This window comes from Sipha flava, unplaced genomic scaffold (genome assembly GCF_003268045.1).
Source record: "Sipha flava isolate LNK unplaced genomic scaffold, YSA_version1 128_pilon_pilon, whole genome shotgun sequence".
In the NCBI taxonomy this organism is placed as follows: Eukaryota; Metazoa; Arthropoda; class Insecta; order Hemiptera; family Aphididae; genus Sipha; species Sipha flava.
The window spans coordinates 548160-568410 of NW_020271754.1; the positions used below are offsets into that span (position 1 = coordinate 548160).

General features: G+C 36.7%; 2 protein-coding genes across 2 annotated transcripts; both read left to right on the top strand.

Annotated features, from left to right (window-relative positions):
• The first annotated feature begins 4060 nt into the window (after positions 1–4060).
• LOC112694387 lies at positions 4061–5247 on the top strand. Its single transcript, XM_025569838.1, has 3 exons — positions 4061–4235; positions 4356–4427; positions 4977–5247. The coding sequence occupies exons 1-3, from the start codon at positions 4061–4063 to the stop codon at positions 5222–5224; spliced, it is 495 nt and encodes a 164-aa protein (XP_025425623.1). The 3' UTR covers positions 5225–5247.
• A 447-nt stretch (positions 5248–5694) lies between these two features.
• On the top strand, positions 5695–7332 carry LOC112694388. The gene is made up of 3 exons (XM_025569839.1): positions 5695–6787; positions 6842–7012; positions 7142–7332. The coding sequence occupies exons 1-3, from the start codon at positions 5695–5697 to the stop codon at positions 7330–7332; spliced, it is 1455 nt and encodes a 484-aa protein (XP_025425624.1).
• Positions 7333–20251: the final 12919 nt, after the last annotated feature.

The window sequence follows — 20251 nt, forward strand, 5'->3', positions numbered from 1 at the left end:
TGGGATTTCTTTGACAAATCGATGGTTATGAAACTGGAACGAATGCTAGATCTTACCCATTATCAGATCCTTCTCACCACACGGTCTTCCGAGGGTCTCGGAGATGATACTTAGGTCTTATAGTGAAATTATATAGTCTTATACCTCCACAGCTTTCCTTTTCCTTATATAGGTAATTTTTTGTTCGATCTGATACACAGGGTAATTATACACTTGTAGTACTGAATTTATCTGATCAATTGATATTTGATGAGGCTTAAACAAACATCCATTTGTTCTTGAACGCCACAAACATAAGTTAATGATATAGTCATCGAAATCGTTTTCAGTAAAGGACATAAGCCTAAATAGTACTTTTCCGTACTCCGGGTATAAGATATTAATGATTGGATTTGAGTTTTTAATCCATGATCCAACGAAATCGTTAACCTCATGATATTTTGGTGGTTTTTGAAAAATTATTAAGAATATGCACTTCACCGTATCCACTATCCCACCTCTTGCATCGCTGGATTTTAAGCTCGTACCATACCATATTAGGTCTTCTGGCGTTACATCGGTCACCAATATCCCCAGTTTATACGCGACGAATTCTCTAAATACAATGGCAATCTTCCGGATTACCGGAAACTGAATAAATATTTACAAATATTAAACACCTCATATTTTTATCAAGTTTAAATTTAAGTTATGATTATTTAACATTATTTTTAATAGAATTCTTTAAATTTGGTTGCTGTTTAATTAAAATTTAATGTAGTTACGTGGTATTTACTAAAGTTTTTGCGAGATACGTGTTATTGAGCAGTGCTTTAATATGGTTGAAATATATAAAAATACAAAATAATATACCCGATTTGGAGGTAAAATAATTCATTTTAGGTTATTGCACAGAAAATTAATTTTGTGCGCAAGGAGATAATAAATATTTTGATACCAAAAACTCATTTTATGTAAAATTTCAGATACGTGGTATTGCCATTAGTGTAACAATACATTCTCAGGCCTCGTTCGATCCTCTCCGACGCCCCCGTCCGTGTGGATGTTGCGGACGAATCGAGAGCAATGATTACTATTCTTCTTCTCCTCCGGCTTTCTCCCGACTATTTGGGGTCGGCCACCCTTGTCCTAAACCTCTATTCGTCTCGTTTTTCTACATCTCCCGCGCGCAAACACCAAACGGCTCTCATTCTGTTCCCAATCGTATCGTAATAATTACTCTATATTTATTATTCATTATTATTACAATTATTGTTATTATTTATTTATATGAATTATTGATACGTAATGTAGTGCAACGTCCGTCGACGATTGTATAGTACGTACTCTTCGCCGTTGCTCCGTGTTTCGTCTCGAACGTCCATCGATTTGCACGAGCATTTCAATACGTTACGTACGTCGTAACTATACACTGCACGGTACATTATACACGCTTGTAAGTACTTGTGCGTGTGTGTGTGTGTGTGTGTGTACCGATGAAACTTGTTTTTAATTTCATCACTTTTTCGCGTGGACTTTTTAATAACAATAATGATATTATTCGGTTTTTATACCGGAGTAGATGTACAATCAAATCTTCGTTACAAATGTATTATTATAGACGTTGTTGAGTAATATTCCCGCGACGATATTATTATGATTTATACTACTGTTGTAGTAGGGTTCAACTCAAACGAATACCTTCCAGCGACCACGAAACGAGGAAAAAGGTTACACCCCCGTTTGAAAATTACATGTTCTTAAACCGTAACTTGAAAAACGCTTGAACCGTATGTATTTATTTAAAGGTACTACGGTTCGCAAGTTCAAAACACGTAAGACAATCATAATGCTACAATATTTCGAAATCGCTCTTATATATTAATGGTTGGAAAACAATTTTTATTATTACTATTATTATTATTGTTAAAGCGCGTTTCACGATTATGGTTAGTACAACAATGGCTGTAACTTGCTCGTTATTGCCGTATAGTTTTAGATTTAGAACATTATGTCTATACACTATCACATTAATATCGTCGGACATATATTAAACTTTCTCGATTTCAGTTCTTTTTACGTCCACAAAATCATTCATATAGTTATTTTACATATTTTGAGAGTCAACACCAGCGGCTACACAAGATTATTACAAAAACGTTGTCAACTCAAGAGAGTTTTCAACGTCGATCATTCTCGCTTTATTAAAAAAATGGTTTTATTCATTAGCATCGATAATTACGGCTCATCGGTCCATTCTTGTTTTAAGTTTTCTGGTATCATTAATTAAACTTATAGATGAAAACCACAACGGACTATAACTTTAACCACTACCGTGATTATGTACAAATACATAAACTAAAACAGATAATATATTAAGTACAACGGTACTACTTAAATTTCTAACCAATGCCGGCGCTAGAATTTTCGAGGCCCTGGGCGAAATACATTTCATGAGGGCGCGAGGTCCTTGTGCATAGAAAATACATAATAATTAATATTAAAGTTCTCACGATACTTTAAAATAAATTCCTCCTCCCTCTCCCAAAAAACATGAATTTTTAGTTTATATAATTTATAATAAAAAATTTAATTTTTATGAGAAGTACTATTACTGGTATCATATAGTTCTTTTAAAAATTCAATCATTTTATTTAAAGTTATATTAAGTTATAATTAGTTTTATATTTTAATTAAACATATTGTATAATTACAATTATTATTACATATGATGTACATGTTTCATACTATTATTACTTAAATTTAATTTTTCTACTTTTTTCTGTTGCGAAGTTTTCAACGAAGTTTAACTATAGTTGTGTTTATAGTATATAGTTGTTTATTAATTTGACTACATTATAAATTTGTAATTACCTAATACTTTTGACAGCAGATTACAGACCGCGGTTTAGAGCGAGAATCCGTAGAATCCGTATAAAATTGTCTGGTGGACGGTGTTGTGTTGCATGTAATTCAGCAATAATTGAGTAATGAATATATTATGAACAATTTTACTTATTCTTATGATATAAACGCCAAACGGGTTTACGAGTATAATATTATAAATATAATCGAAAAATAAAATAATCAGTGATTATTTTACACACAAAAATGACTAACTGCGAAATGGGATCCTCGACAGTAATTTACTATTAACTATGTATAGACAATAATATATTTTATTTGTTTCTTACTAAGTTTTTATCTATATATTATTCTCGGTCATTCGACCGCACGCCACCCTATTAATAATGAAAATAGATAAAAGAGTAATAATATTAATTTCTATCAAACTATATAAATAGATAATAATAACAACAGGGCTGCGCTAATTGACATTTTATGAACCAAATGTGGTATATACATTTAATATTAGATACTTGGTATTTAAGCTATTTTATTATAAAACCAAAATACAAAACGAAGCAGAAACCAAGCAGTTTCATAAATATACTCGCAGGGGCGGACTGGCCTGACGGGACACCGGGACAAATCCCGGTGGCCTGGTACAATAATAGATTAAATGACCTGATAATATTTTAGAAATTAAAAATATAGTATACGAATAAACATAAAAATATAATAAACATAATGCATATGGTAGATATTACTATTATTATTAATCGTGTGATTTGAAATATTATATTAATCGATAACAATTTATACGATGTACCGTCTGTAGTCTGTACCCATGTACGAAATATATACACAGATATAAATATATAATATAAGCGATAAGCCGAACAGCTTGTTTAGTGATTTATTTATAAATTATAAACTATTATATTATTATATATTTATATTTATACTTGTACCGCCGTCGTGCGTCATGTCGGCGCGTCGCCGCCACACGACACACAGAGCGCTGATACTCGCACTAATCGCAGTCCGCAGATAGCAAAAACATTGCTGTAATGTAATGTAAATAGGTTGTCTCCGTATTTTATTTTATTTTGTTTACGTTAAATTATACAATATTATAGTTAACTGTATTGTCTGTACTTATACTATAATGTTATAGAAACATTATACATTAAAGTCTTCCACAAAGGTGTTTTGAATTTATTAAATATTATTTAAAATGAATTCAAAGGATAAAAAACGTGCTGGTGGTGCTGCTAGAGAACGTGAAAAAAATAAAAAACTTCTTTTAGAATCAAGCAAGAATTGTAAAAAACTTAATTTATTTTTTAATTCAGCATATTATGAAAAACAAAATAGTGAAAATCCCGTTAAAACTGAAGAACTAAGCTCAGGTATGCATAATATATTATGTATTATGTAGTAAATTTAAATAATTTTATATTGTTTATTAGTTTCTTTTTCCTTTTTCCTATTTATGATTTTTATATAATTGTCTTTGAAAATATTGATAGGTACTTCCTTTCATGAAAATACTGAAAACATATCAATGTCTGAAAATGATGACATAGTTGATTCTAATTCTGGTAAGTAACTACCACCATGGTCATCATACGAGTGATACATTTTAATAACAAAAATAAATACTAACAAATACATGTGAAAGCTAAATTAGTATGTAATATTAACCCATCGTAGCGGCGTAATATGGTGGGAATTACTTTAATTTTCAATTGAAGGGCTTGTTGCAAAAACTAGATAAATCCACTTTTTGAAACTGTCCAGGGCAAAGAAAATTATTTTTAGTGACTAAATACTTGTTAAAAATAATTTTTTTCTAGTTTGTTTATTATTATTTGTATAATTATTCACAATATTGTAAACTTTGAATAAAAAAAAAAAAATTTGGGGATACTATTTGTTTGTCAAAGTTGAGGGGAGCATGGATTTATCTGGTTGTTGCGCTTAAGTGTATTAATTTTTATATTATAACTTAAGTAATTTATTTATATATCCAATATCAGAAGCATTTTCAATGTTATTTTTATTTATAATTATTAATCAACACATTAAGCCATAACGTTACTTATTTCATGAACTCGATATGATTATATGAAATTTGTCCTTTTTTTTAGAAGTTCTATGTTCGACATCTGAAAGTCCTCCAGTAGTATTTAATAAGTTTATAAAGCCAAGTTCAACTGTTTTATCTAATTTCTTCAAGTACCACCCTTGTCAACCAAAAGATCCCAGCCTCCCATTCAATTCAAATAAGATTTTTCTTCGAGAAAACGGAACAAATCGTGTATGGCTAACATTTGATGAATCATCAAAACAACTATTTTGTTTAGTTTGTTCGGCTTTTGCTTCTGAATCGAATTAATTTACTAAGGGGGTATCTGATTGGAAACATGTTCATCAACGAATCAAGGAGCATAAGAGTAGCATAGTTCATTCACTCTCTTCCGAATCTTATTTCCTAAAAACTCAAAACAAAGATATAGATTCACTGTTATTTTCAAATTTACAAAATATAAAAAAAATCGGCAAATTTTTGAAAGAATTATCGCTGTTATAAAATTAATCGGAAAAAGAGGCTTAAGCTATAGAGGTAAAAGAAATAAATATGATCCTATCATTTGCGAACACTTCAATACTATCATCAATAAAAGTGAAAAGAAACAAAAACAAAATACGAGAGGCCGTGGAAGCTTTTTAACTTTTTTATCCAAAAATACGGTTCAAGTCGTTATAAATGAAATAGCATCAAACATTAAACGTACAATTGCTACCGAAGTCCAAAATGCTTCATTCTTTTCTGTTCTTATTGATACTACCCAAGATGTTTCAGTAATGGATCAATGTTCAATAGTTATTAGATACGTTTTTCACGGTACAATTAATGAAAAATTAATTGCTGTAAAGTGTGTTCATAATTCAAGTGGTAAAGGTATGGCTGAACTGCTAAAAGAGGAATTGATTTCTGTTGGCTTGGATTTAACGAAATGTATAAGAAATTCTACTGATGGAGCGTCCAATATGCGAGGAGTATATAATGGTTTCACTTCATATTTAAGTAAATTATCGCCTGAACAAGTTCATGTTTGGTGTCATAGTCACGTTTTAAATCTTGTTATTTGCGATACAACAAGAAATCCTGTCCAAGTAACATCATTTTTTACTTTATTAAATAGTTGTGCGGTATTTTTCAAAGAATCATATTTGAGGATGGATATTTGGAATGAAGTTAGCAAGACAAATTCAGATAACAGTCGAAATAAGCGTCTTCAAACCATTGGGGAAACTAGATGGTCATCAAAACAGACTGCTGTTGAGAGAATTTTCGGAACATTTGGAGATCCAAAAAGTTCTATATATGTAGACTTGATAATTGCTTTCACTAAAGTTGTTCAAGGGGAAAAATTTAAACCTGATATAAGAGCAAAAGCAAACAATTATTTAGATTTACTATTACAGTATGAGACTATTTTGACAGCACACATATTTATGAATGTTTTTAGTATAACGGGCCCACTATCTAGATATCTACAAACCAGTGGATTAGACCTTCTGAAATGTCAACTAATGGTAAAATCTGCACTGAGTCAAATAGTTAAGTACCAAAGAGATATGGAAAATATTATAGCTAAAAGTGATACATTTGTCGAATGGGTAAATAATCAACTAGAATTGCAAGATTTGGATAATGCAATTTATCTCCAAGAACAATTCGAAATCAAACGATTAAGGAAAAGAAAACGAATGACTGATGAATTATTAAACGATGACCCAATTAATGATGCGAAACAAAAATATACTGTTGAAGTTCATAATCAGGTGATGGATAGAATAGTTGAAAGTATGAATTCAAGATTTGTAAACAATAGTCCTTTATACATGGATTTATCACTTCTATCCCCAGTCAACTTTAATAGTTTTAAACATGGTTTACCAAAAACAGCCTTGAAAGCTCTCTCTAAAAATTTAATCTGATTTACAGTCAGTGATAATTTGGAAGAATTCTATCAAAAATTAAGAGAAGAATTAGTAAGTTTTAGTAATAATTGGGATAACTTAAAAAAATCAGTTGAAGACGAATATGATTTTGAAAATTTCGATTCAGAAGATGAATATCAAGAAGCTGAAGAAACTGCCGGATTAAATATGACCTGTAAAACATGCAAAAATTGTGCTTGTTGCTGTTTAAAGTTATTAGTAAAATACAATTTATATAGTAATGCGTATACAAATTTTTTTTTGGCTTATAATTATCTTTCAACTCTACCGGTAACACAAGTAGCATGTGAGAGGTCATTTTCAACTCTAAAATTCATAAAAAATCGATTACGAAATACTCTAACTAATGAGTATTTGGAAGCGTTTATGTTGATGTCCGTGGAAAAGCGAACATTAGTATCTATAGATGACGATATTATAATCGACAGAATTGGGGAAACTAGTGAAGTTATGAAAAAAGACCTAATTATGTAAAAAAAGGAAGTACTTTAAGAGTTAATTTTAATATATAGGTATTATATTAATTTGTATACACTGTATCTATAAAAAAATATCTTATATATTATGTGTGGTTTCATATATCTTACATAAAATTTTGAAAATTTTTTTTAAATAATAAAGGTTTTTTATCATTATTATTTTTTTTTTATTTTGCACACTTATGACCAAATCGTTGGTCCCCTATTAATTTTTGGCCTGGCAAAAAAAAATTCCCGGCCTGAAATATTAACTCAGTCCGCCCCTGTATACTCGTACTTATTTCTGTACTGAAATATTATTATGAATAGACACTGAAAAAATACCCAGACGGCCAAACACGATATGTTCCGATATTGTATCATAAACATATTAATTGTAACATAATATGTAAGTACTATGGCGCGATGCCCTGGGCGTGGGCCCGGCTCGTCCGGCTCTAAATCCGGCCCTGATTCAAACATCACCAGATCAATAGCCATCCAATTACAACTATCCGCAAACCGATGACTCCTTGAATTGCTCATTTCGAAATGTGTAACACGTTTAACGTTTGAATGTCGTAAACTTCATCTAATCCGAATAGAAGGAATATGATTATTTGAGTGGCAACTGATTTTTGACTCGTCAAGTTTTGAAATACCGGTATTACACTCTATACAACTTATGCAAATCACGCAAGTATAATGGCGACATTTCGTATTACGTTTGTGAATTGTTATACTACATAATAGACGTCAACTGTGCGCACAGCAAACGATTGCTGCAGCAAGTTCGTACACGTGTACGACCGTCCACAGAAATTAACTCATCTATTGTGCCGTGCTATGTGTGCGTGCGTGCGTCCGTTTAATATAATAAACGCAGGTTTTACATTCCTTTGTAAACATACATGTGACTGTAAAAATTCAAAACGCGCGTAGTGAATTTCTCGACATTTATTATAACAGCGTACTACGTTATTGTGTCATGTAGTCTGGTGGTATGACTCGAATTCGACGCGGAGCGAATCCTGGTCCCGAGTACAATATACCATAATATAATAAGAGTGTATATTACACGTATTTTATATTGTTACACACGGACGGGCCGAACTCTAAACGCTCGTTTTTATCGGTTTCGGTTAAACGCACGTGTACGCGAGTTGCACTACTCGTTTATCGAAAGACGTTCCAAGTGCTAAACGTGGCGCGTACAGAAGTGTATCGAATTATTGAACTAGGGGCTTTTGCATGGGTACATGAATGCACGTAACGCACGCGATTTCGCGCAACCGCTTTTCGATCGCGGACCTTTGTCCGTCGGCGTCTCCGCGCGTAGCCAGGATTTTTCTTCGTGTGAGGGGGGGGGGGGCTGATCAATTTTTACGCAGCTGTGGTTCAGTTTTTCGCGACCGATGCACAATATTATATGCATTAAATACCTACTACCACTGATGGGTAGCTGTAAAGTGTTAAATTTTTAAATATTTCTATTTTTTTAGCGATTTTCATGGACCATTAATATAATTTTCTTAACGTTTCAGCCCTCTCGACCCCCGCCCCTTAGCTGCGCCACTGCGTAGTCGACACGAAATCGCACGTTACAGGCGCTGTCCCCGTTTGCGATACAATAGTTTATAATAACGTGGACGCGTGTGTACAAACCAGTGATGTATTGGAGGGTATACGGGGGTGTACGGCGTATACCCAATACGCTATTTTTATACATGGCGTATAGCTTATAAAAAATTGATGATACGACCGTATATAGCGTATAGCTTGTAATTTGAAAAATAACTACATAATACCTTGACTAACCTAACTTGTGGTTATATTTATGACGTGATTCTGTATCGGATATATTATTATTATTATTATTTTTTTTTTTAATGAAAAATTCAAATTTGTTATAATTTAACAAGTTTTTGTTATTAAACAGTCATAATTAAGCATGTGTTGTTCATAAATGAGTTTTTTTGGTTCCTACCATGATTAAAGATATAATAGATATAAGAAATTAAAAACATTAAAGATATTATAGATCTCTAATCGTGATTCCTACCATATGATAGTTACTGCATGAAATAAGGCGTGTACCCATGATTGACTTTAGCAATACATCACTGGTACAGACCGATGGCTCGTGCGTAACGGTCCGTTCGACGAGGAAGAGACACGCGCTATGTACAAACGTGTGCGAACAGTGAGATTTCGAGCGAAAAAAACATTTTAATATTAAAGATTTTTATTTTAATTTTCCAGAAGACTATATATTTTACGCGAGCGAATGTGCAACGAAATAAAAATGTTTATCGCGACGACAACAATGTGGTTGTCGCGCGCAAGGGATCGGTCGGCGCGGAAAAACTCCGCGATATGATAATAATAACCGATGTAACGGACAATCGACGTGTAATGAACCGACTGCGAACCGCCCCGCAAGTCTCCTGGACCGAATCCGCCACTCCTCCCGCGCGCGCAGACCTTTTTGTTGCGAGAACGACACGCGGAACATTAATAATAATAACGATACGTACTCGCGAAACGTTGTACAGCGCGAGCATGTTTGTTGTGTACGCGCACAATAACGTGCAGCGGGAGGCCGCGAAGCCAGGTAGTGGAGATGGCGATGGTCGTGTCGCGATGACGATAATAAGGATAAGGATAATAATAATCGGCAGCTCCCATAGAAGACGTTATAGTAGTAATGTGCGCGGGGAAGAAAACGATGAAACCTTTTCGTGCATTGTGTAAACGCTCGTCGTCGCGTACGCGCTATTATGTACCTCGAAAACCGTCGCACAGCTATGCCCCCGCGGGTCTTGTGCGCACGACGTACGTATATATATATATACTTTTAAACGTATTATTACAATTTATTATTATTGCACGGCGGAGCTGAGCGCGTTATATTGCTTTTACCACTTCATTAAATCGCTACTGCCCCGTCACAATCGTCGATACGCACAAATAATAACAGCGCACACGTATTATATCACGTGCGTGCGTGCGTGCGTCACGTAAGGTTTGCCGAACGATATTTATATTGTCGCGGAGCGCCGCCGCCATTGTTGTCGTTTTTATTGTGTAAAGGCCGTATACAACCGAAAATGCATCGTTTATTTTTTTTTTTATCTCGTGTCCTGTCCCTCCACGCCGTGATGCGTATATCGCACACGCGCACACATGTACATTATATGTACGCGCGTTATTGTTATTAATAATCGTTCTATTGTGTACGAGTTAATTTTATTTCGCTTTTCGTTTGCGCGCGCGCGCGCGCGCGCCGTTTCGACGATGTACACGCACGCACAATGAACGGGCGAACCGGTCCCGGGGAATTTTCGCGCACAAACACACAGGGTTGAATGTAGTGGAAAATTGTGAAATCGAAATCACACGCGCCCGCTGCTCCGAACAATGGTCAAAGTGTATTGTAATGGTTTCGTTTTGTGCGCGTCGAACTTAACACGTCGTCGCGGCGCTAGCCGGGGCGGAGACACACCGTCGTCGCAGCAACATCAAGTCGATAAATTCGCGTTAATAAAAACACGGCCGAACGAGAGGGCCTCGTCGACCCCCTCAAAATCATCGGTCGCGGCATTTACCGGCTATGAGCCTACAGCGCCCCGACCATCGTTCTTCTTTTTCCGGCGCGGATCGAGTAGTGCACGCATTTTGACGACAGCGGTGATTTTTGTATTGCCGTGTTGCCTCGAGTTAGTGTTGCCCCTCCTTCCCCCCCCCCCGGTAACTGTAATCGCGATATGCAAATTATGCATATCTACGTACTCTCATCAGCCGTTGTTCAATGGAGAACTGTTGAAACTTTATTATCCTAATGTTGGTAAATTAGCGCACGGATGGTTTGGTTTACGTTCAAGTATGCCCGTGACGTTGTTTCACAACGGAATTGTTGTTGAAATCAAATGTTTATTCGATAACGTAAAAGTTATGTTTCGCACTTGACGACGAACTTTAAGACGGAAAATCCTTCAGTCGCGCGTTCGTTGTTCAGCAACGCCTTCGGGACGGTGTCTACGTTATCCTGTGGCGGCGTGAACTTTTTTTTCCCCATGAAGCAACTACCTTAAATAAGTACCCGCCCACCAATGTTTTTACACTTTTCGCACATTTCAAATGTAGGTTGAACCCTCCGAAATGTGCATCAATGTACGGTAAATTACAGCTATGCAAAGATAATAAAAAAATAATTTCTACCACATCTACCACGCAAAAAAAAAATTGTGTCTTGAATTGCCTTATGTTTGGCTAACCTCTGCACCATCAATTCATAATGGTACGTACATTTTTTGTAATGTGTATTTAATTCTGCAATTTGGTGTACTTCGCTAGGTAAAAATAAATACAGAAAATAATTATTCTAATTTAAAACGCTTCAGCGCTTGAGTGACCAGTTTTAGTTCTACAATTTATATATTTTTTAAATTTTATTATAATAATTGGAAAAATTTTTATTTTGTTTTGTTTCATTTTGACAATGCACTCAAACTGAAACATTTTACACCGTCTATCTTCAGACAGGTACCAGATAATATATGATAAGTAGGTACTTGGTTATTTTTTACTAATAACATTTATAAATATTTTTAAATTAATAGTTACCGCTATGGAAATTGTACCCAATATTAGTGAACACTGTTTAAAACAATCTAATTGATGTTTCTCCTTACACAGTACAAGCCATTCATTCTATGTTTAAAGAACTTCTTTATAATGCAGCGAAGGGTAGATACCCAATATTTACCTAGGAATGTAGGTTGTATGTGACAATATGAGTATAAATTATAAACTAGCCGTCCAGGTCCAGGAGTCATCGGGGATACCCACCCCTATATATGCGTGAGAGGCAGCTGCCTCATAAAGTAGCTATTCACGCCGCTACTGCCGACGGTGTCACGGGTTCATGCGGATTATCCGAAAGATTTAGTTCTTAACCGCGGTCGCAGCGGTGAAAACCGAACGAAACGATTGACAAAATTGTTCGAACATTCGTTCCCCGTAACGTGCGGTCTCGAAAAAAAAAGGCACTCGTGGCGAACAATTCCGGCCAGCTTTTAGACCGCGTTGGACAACCAAATGTACGGGATATCCGTAAGAAAAAAATATAAATGTTTCCTAATGATTTCGCGAACCGAACTATTTTTCGTGTTTCGGTGCACCGCTGAAGTCGCTACTACGGGACACAACCTTGCGCCGTTTCCCGCGGAAAAACGTTTCGAATCCGCCCCCGTTGTACGGTCTCGCACACCCTTTGCCATACGACACCATCTCCCTTGGGTTGCGTAGCGTTGGCGGTCCGCGACGACTGCAGCAGTCGTGCATCATCGCCACGACGTGCGATCGATCCGATCCGACCCGCGTACGGATCGTCCGCGTTTCCCGGACGGCGTAATTCGCGTCGTTAAAAATCACTTAAACCGAACATTCCGGCCCGGCGGAGGAGGGTGCGAGACGCCGAATTCGTGCCCGTCGTTGCAATGAAGAAATCACTGGTCAGAATAAAATGATTCGATTCAACAATGCGTATCGTGTTTTGGTACGCAATGCGCGCGGGTGCTACACGCGTACGACCCGTTTCACGTGGACACCGTACTGCACACATGCGTTTGGCATTCGAACGCGATTGGAAACCAAAAGGTACCAAATGATACGTGACGTTTTACGCGCATCGAATGACGGCGACCGTTTTCCGGTCCGCACCTCGGCACTCCAACCGCAGTCCCGTCACCAAGGGATGAACAGGCGGAGCATTTCCCAAGTCTGAACAGAATAATGCTGACCGCGGTGATGGCGTAATGGTAAAATAATTGGTAGTGTTTCGATACTATCCGCATTACGGCGCAAATCGTTTAGCCTGCCTACGCGAAAATTGCGAATAACGCGCAAATATTATAACTCATTTCCTAGAGCCCTATTTTTTGTTTTAAATCGCAAGACTCCCTTTATACGTATACTTAAATAAAACCGGATTCAAAGGAAATGTGTTTATTAAAAACTATCTTCCTTTTCCCTACTTGTTTCAAATATATCAGAATAATATTATTAAAGGCATAAAAATTAAAAAAAAAAAATACCATCCCCAATGCCAAAAACTTCAGTGAAGTAGATTGGACAGTAACGTGATATTCAAACCCTATGAATCATATATGTTTGTAAATGTTTATTTTTAAGCGTTATAATACTTTCAAAATTAAGATTAGAACATTTCAAGCAGAGTTAAAACCAACAATTTCACTTGATCTATAAGCCCAATACTTTATCCATGATATCAAATTTTAAGAACGTTGATGGGTATATGGAAGCTTTCGAAAGGAGAAAATATTTCGGTGGTTCTTCCTTTCTCAAATTTAAAAAAAAAAAATCCAAACTAAAATGTGTTTCTGCGCGTCTTGTTATAATCCGAAACGTGTATTTTAGTTTATATCTAACTGTAATTGAATAGACTTATATCATTATTAAATGCATTTTACATTTGTTGAAGGTATATTTATGCTCGTTTTGGGGATGGAATAACGCTGAATAAGCCTTCAATCCACTTAACCATAACGAATGCGGTAGTGAAACCCCAACTATTTGTCCTATCATATTTTCGAAAAAACAGTAATCCTTGAATACATTTTAATCATTCAAACAAATTTTTCCAGTGCTTTTTATCCGCAAATGGACAATAAGATAAATAAGCTTGGAATGAAAATGAATGATATCAATTCTACTATAATATCGAATAAAGCACTGTTCGAGTAAATTTTATATTTATTTGCTTTTGTAGTTGTTTTTTTTCTTAAAAAATTACTATATATTTATATTTAAGAATTATTTTTCTTTAAAAACTACCCTTCCCACGTCCCTTCAGCTGATAAAAATGTACAAAATGTATACAATAAAACCATGAATAATACAGTTAGCTTAAACGATCTTCGATTAACAATGTCGTTTGATCGAAAAGGCTTTTAGAAGTGGCACTGCAGAATACGACCCGAGATTTATACAGAGAAGACCTTGAATAACAATATTAATCGTCGACATTTTGCAGGCTAAAGCAATGTTATTCATCGTCGGCGCACACAATTTAACCAAAGTAATCTACTTGTGTAATAATGTAGTTATTATTCGCGCGGGATTTGAAAAGGATTTTCATTTCTGCTTGACAAACGCTCCGAAATTTTTGATTGCAATGTAATATTTAGTGTTTGAAAAATCATTATTTTAATCGAGTTATCGCTCTCGCAACACATTAGCAACAAATTATTTCGATAATTTCATGAACTCTTAACCGTCCATGTTGTCTACGTGCGTATTACATTTCATATCGGTATTAACTATGGTATTATTCGTATTATACTCATTTGGTACATGTATAATTACGTAATAAGTACGTAGCGATTATTTCTGTTCGCGTTACTGTATTGACACGAACAATAGTAATTCGTAGGAAACCATAAAGCGTGTTGCAGTTAAAAAACCTTCATGCCACGATGACGCGTCAGATTATTTTTCGTTTATCCTACACGCATTTTGATTCAAAATCATACGAAAATAGATATTAATTACCTACCATTGAGTACATAAAATAATTGTTCTCCGTGCAGTCCAAAAATACGATAGACGAAAGAAGTATATTTTAAACACACACACACACACACTAATTTGTCCGGAAAACTGAAGCCGTCTGTAATAATCTTTCACCAGTTCTACCCGCAGGAGAAAAAACTATTAAGGCATATGTACACATATATCATCGTATGTTGTATGTCTAAAAAAAAAAAAAAAACTCTACGTAATAATTTGTTTATGTTATGGCAGTTCGTTTTCACTGCTGCAGGCATACACTACTACAAACGTTTTGAGTAGGTAGTTAAATTTAGTTACTTAGACTCGTCGCGCTACGTTGAGTGGTGAACGTGTATAATATTATTATATGCGCTAACCGCTAAGAGAGATAATCGATTTGACACGAGCTGTGGATAGATTATAACATCAGCGCGGAAGAAATGGGTTTTCGAGGGGGGAAAGACAGAAAAATGGAGTTGATTATTGTAAGACGTTTAAAATGACCAGTCCTCGTGTTTTTAAATGCTGCAACGAACTTTTCGAGATAAATTTACAAATTAGTGAACATACGCTACTGCTTATTTTTTTTTCTGAAAATTTCTAAAATCTAAACACCACAAATTGCTTTTAGTTTGCGATCCGTTGTGCTGTTAAGTGGAAATGGCTATTACGAATTGGGTGATTTTTACTCGTTAAACGCCTCCCTCGTAGAAAATGACTGGACTCGCTCCGGGTAGAAGTAGAGTCTACTTAGACTCTACTTCTACCCGGAGCATCGCAAGTAGAGCAAAGTAGAGCATCGCGCTCAGACATTCGAAAAGAGAGGAAATCATCGCGTGCTAACTCGTCATGTCATTGTCCCCGAAGCGGTCCTCGTAGCAACCCTTAACCGTATAATATACATATACATATATATATATATATATATACTGCGACGCGGTCGGAAGGTTTCCCCGGACTCGTCGACGGGCCCCACACCGACCTATGTAGACGATTTTACGAGACGAAAACGATGATAATGATTGCGACTACGACGACGACGATGCGAGGGAGAGACATGTGCGCGCGGCCGATTTTGACAATAAAACGATTAAGGACTTAACCGCCCCGGGGGAGAGAGATAGAGCGACCGGCCGGTAGTGCGTGTACACCGTGAACAATGGGTTACACGCAGGATCGCCCCAAGGGAAAACAAACTAAACGCCGTGGCCGCCGCAATAGCAGAAGCAAAAAGCGTATATGTGCAGTACGTACACGGCGATTCTTTTCCTTTTCGAATGCGTGCATCTACGCGCGCATGTGTTGCAGGGATTTCGGAACCACCACGTCCATTTGTTGCGTTTGAAAGGGTGCGCGAATCGGCCTATCGTAATCGCGTTCGACCGCCCTCTTTAGCGCGACGAGTGTACGGTACAAATTTATACGCGTGTAAATACGTGCTTATATGTGTGCGGATAACGTTATAACGTGTAACGTATTTATTGTACGCTAAATAATCGCGACTCGGTGAGAGCAGAACGAGTGTACACTGCTCTGCTGCGCGCATCACAAGTCAATCGTTGCAGGACGACGTGTTAGAAACCAGTGTAGGAAAGTTTTTCGAATCTTAGGAACTCCAATAATACCATACGAACCCCGTGATGGTATGTATAATACGATATCGCATGGTTTCTATCGGTTTTCCATTGAAGGAATTCTGATGATCAAGATGATGATTCTAAAGAAACATATTTTTTTTACCCATTAGTCTGAAAATGGTTGAGTACTTTTTCCGGGACCGGTGGGACCCCTATTAATTGTTGATACCGAGATAAATATTACGGTCTCATCTAAAAAATGTTCGAAATTTTTATTTTTATATTTTTTCTAAATTCCGTGAACTTGTTATCCAATGCGGTATTCTACGATAATATTTTTCTGGTCTTGAAAATCAAAATTAACTTAATTAGTATAAATGAAAAAATAATACGTTAATTTCAAATTAATTTGTAAGGAAATTAGTTCAGTCAATATGTTAAGTCAATTTATCAGTACCTAATGAAATAAGTTAAATTAAATTAAATGTTAACTTAGCTTTTAACTTATTAACTCGTTAATGCCCAGGATTGCATTTATGTGTTCGTATTATTACGCACAGTGCCGTCGCATGTTTTTGTGAGGCCTTAGGCAAAATCAGTACAATTTCCTTACATCTTAATACATGTGACTATTCTTATTTGACAAATTGTGGGCCCCCGAATACATTTTAAGCGCGAGACCCTAGGCAATTGCCTAAGTAGCTAACTCGCTAACGACGGCACTGATTACGCGGGTGGGAGCATGTCTTCGAATGTCATGTTTTTGAAGGTCATATTTTCGAATGACGAATGTTAAAAAATTTATTTGTTCGAATACAAATGTGATCGAAAATTTTGTGTTCTCCATCCGACGTTTCAGCAGTACATATTATATTAATTTAAAGACTTGTGTAGTTGTGTTAATAACCTACTGGCTTCTACAATTACTTCGAGTTTTAATATGAGTAATTCTAGCCATAATACTGATGATGAAAGTGATTCAGAACCGCATAATGCATCTCTGTCGACTATTTCTCAGCAAAACGTTGGTTTACCTTAGCGTAATTATTCCAAATATTTTTTACAAAAGTATTCAAAAAGTATTCCAAAGACTTTTTTAAAGTATTTTAGTAGTATTTGAAATATTATACAATTAAAGTATTTGAGTATTTACTTAAATACTTTTTAAAAGTATTCTTTACAGCTCTGATGCTAGTTAAAAACAATGGTCAAGTTGATTTCCCCGGGTTCGGTGCAATAATCTGGTAAACACGAATGTACCTGTAGAATCATCAGTCCTTTTCTAGTACGAACAGTTTATCTTTATCCGCCCGCTCGGTAAACGGAAAAGGTCGTGGTTAGAAATTAACTTTTTAACCAAAACAGAAATCGAAAACCATACGGATTTTTTTCGTTTCAGAAACACTGTTTGCTATCCATTGGCTCGCGGATACGTCCACTGTTTACGACACAAGTGAAAAATAACGAGTTAAGTTCCGTTGGCGAATTCGTTGACGTTCTAAAAATATCTACAAGTACGGTAAGTGTACGTAAAACCAATTGCGACAATTAGGTCGCGTCTCCAAATATTTGTCGAGCATTTTAAGCGAAGTCGAATATTTGTATTGGCGCGCGCATGCTAAAAACGTTTCGGAACGAAAACGTATACGTTTATGTATGCGCGCACCGTTCGTACAGCGAGAGTATGTTTCTCCCGTGTTATTTGTTTTTACCGGGATACTCGAAAAACCAAACGGCGTCCGTCCGACGACCCGGGAGCACGTTCGAAGAACTGAATTGCCTCGTCGAGTGCGTACACAAAACAGTTGAAAAAATACTATTATTGGACACGGTGTTTGCTCTTGGAACTGCTGTACAATCTAATAACCGACATTATTTTTTCCAGGTATTCATTTATACTTGTACTACAGTTCTTCGGAAGATCGTTTTCGACCGGTATCCTTGTAACGTATTTGTTGCGGTACAACGAAGTACCTAAATAAATAATAAAAAATAAAATACGAATGAAAAACCTCATGAAACGTATATTTAAATACGACGGCGGAGTCATATAGTTACCATTGTTTTTTTTTTTTTTTTTTTTTTTTGGCGCACGGTTGCGGCGCCGCGTATAATTTTATAAATGGAAACGCGCGACGCAAGTGATCATTAAATTTCTCATCGGTAGCCTACTTTCACGAATACAGTTCCGCGCGTACGTGCGTACACACGCATACATTTATAAATGGCATTTTAATAACAATAATAACGACGGCGATAGTAATGGCGGTAATAATAATTATTAGACACCGGCGACGGTGACGACTGCTGCTGCTGGTAAAACGAGGGTTTTGGCAGAGTGAAAAAGCACGTTTCCGCGACCCAGTTCTCGTTTAATTACGAGGACCCGACGACGAAACCCAAACATTTACGTGTTTAATGCGTCGGTACAACGACGACGATCATTACTATTGCAGTACGTAATACGTTAACGCGGCCCGGCGCGTTTGTTTTCCTTCGACTTGGTGTTGCTTTTTTTCTTTTTTTTTTTTTTATGACCGCTCCGATCTCCGATAATATATTTCCGTGTACACACGTGAGGTACTCCCTTGCCTCGGCACCATCCTAAAAAATTCTCCGATTCGCGTTTAGTTAATACTATCGGTAGAACGTGTAAAATAATATCCAGACCAAAACACTCTGCCAAACTCAGCATAAAAGCAAAAAGAAAAGAAAAAACCTGTGCAGAAGAAAGAAAATCCGGCTCGTAAAGTTTCGATATCGATTTTGGATCACGGGTACTCTGGTAATAATTAAACTTAGCTGGACAACTCGAGTTAGAACTTAAAAATACATTGGGCGCCGTTTATTAGACTCGTTTTGAGATAACACTTTTTGAGTCAACCGATCGAACGAGTCAATAAGGCGAATGACCCAAAAAAAAAAAAAAAAAATAAAATTCTTATTAAATAAAAAAACATTTACTAAGATTTAGAGATAAGAGTCTAGCAGAGCCGCATACTTTTTTGATAAAAATCGGTCCAGGGGTTGATTGGATTTATCCTATCTTCGGTCGCCAATCTCATAATCATAATCTCGTAGGCTTTATGTTATTGGAACGCGTTGTTGAATGGTAGAACTTGAAACGGTTCTAGCGTTTGTTCAGTTGGTCTCTAATCAGGATCCTCTTCGTCACATCCATCATCGGCCACATTCACTTTGTTGCGCGATCGTTCGGTACGCGTACCGATTTTCTTTATCTATCGAATGACCCCCGTGTTAACCGGTGCCAGGGACGAATTTTTCGCTCCGCGTTGGTACACGTGCGCGAATCGGGACCAGTCGGGTCTAATAACCGAACGAGTCGATTGCCCATGAGTCGGACAAGCGGCCACCACCGCACTACGGTTCAGGCGCTTTGCCGCGTCCCTGGCCTCGCATCGGAGTAAAACCGAAAACCCTTTGAACCGCGTTTCGCGCGCACCGCACGACAAACGCACAATATCGTGACCTCGGAGCGCGCGTACACCCCTAACACGTCGGTGCCCGCTGCGTACACGTGTATTTCTATAACGTAACGCGAGAAACGTCGGCAGGTCGCGCGGGAGGGACGTACCGTAACGCATAAATTACTGAAAAACGTTCACTGGAAACCGCGGAACAACGGCGATACAGCGGACTAAGTGAAGCTGTCATCGCGGCCGCGTAAGTGATCCACGAGGAACACGTGTCGTCCTTATACGTGAACGCGCGTAAACATCGGGACGCGGCCGCCGTGCAGTGGGTGGCCTTTAACGACCGTGT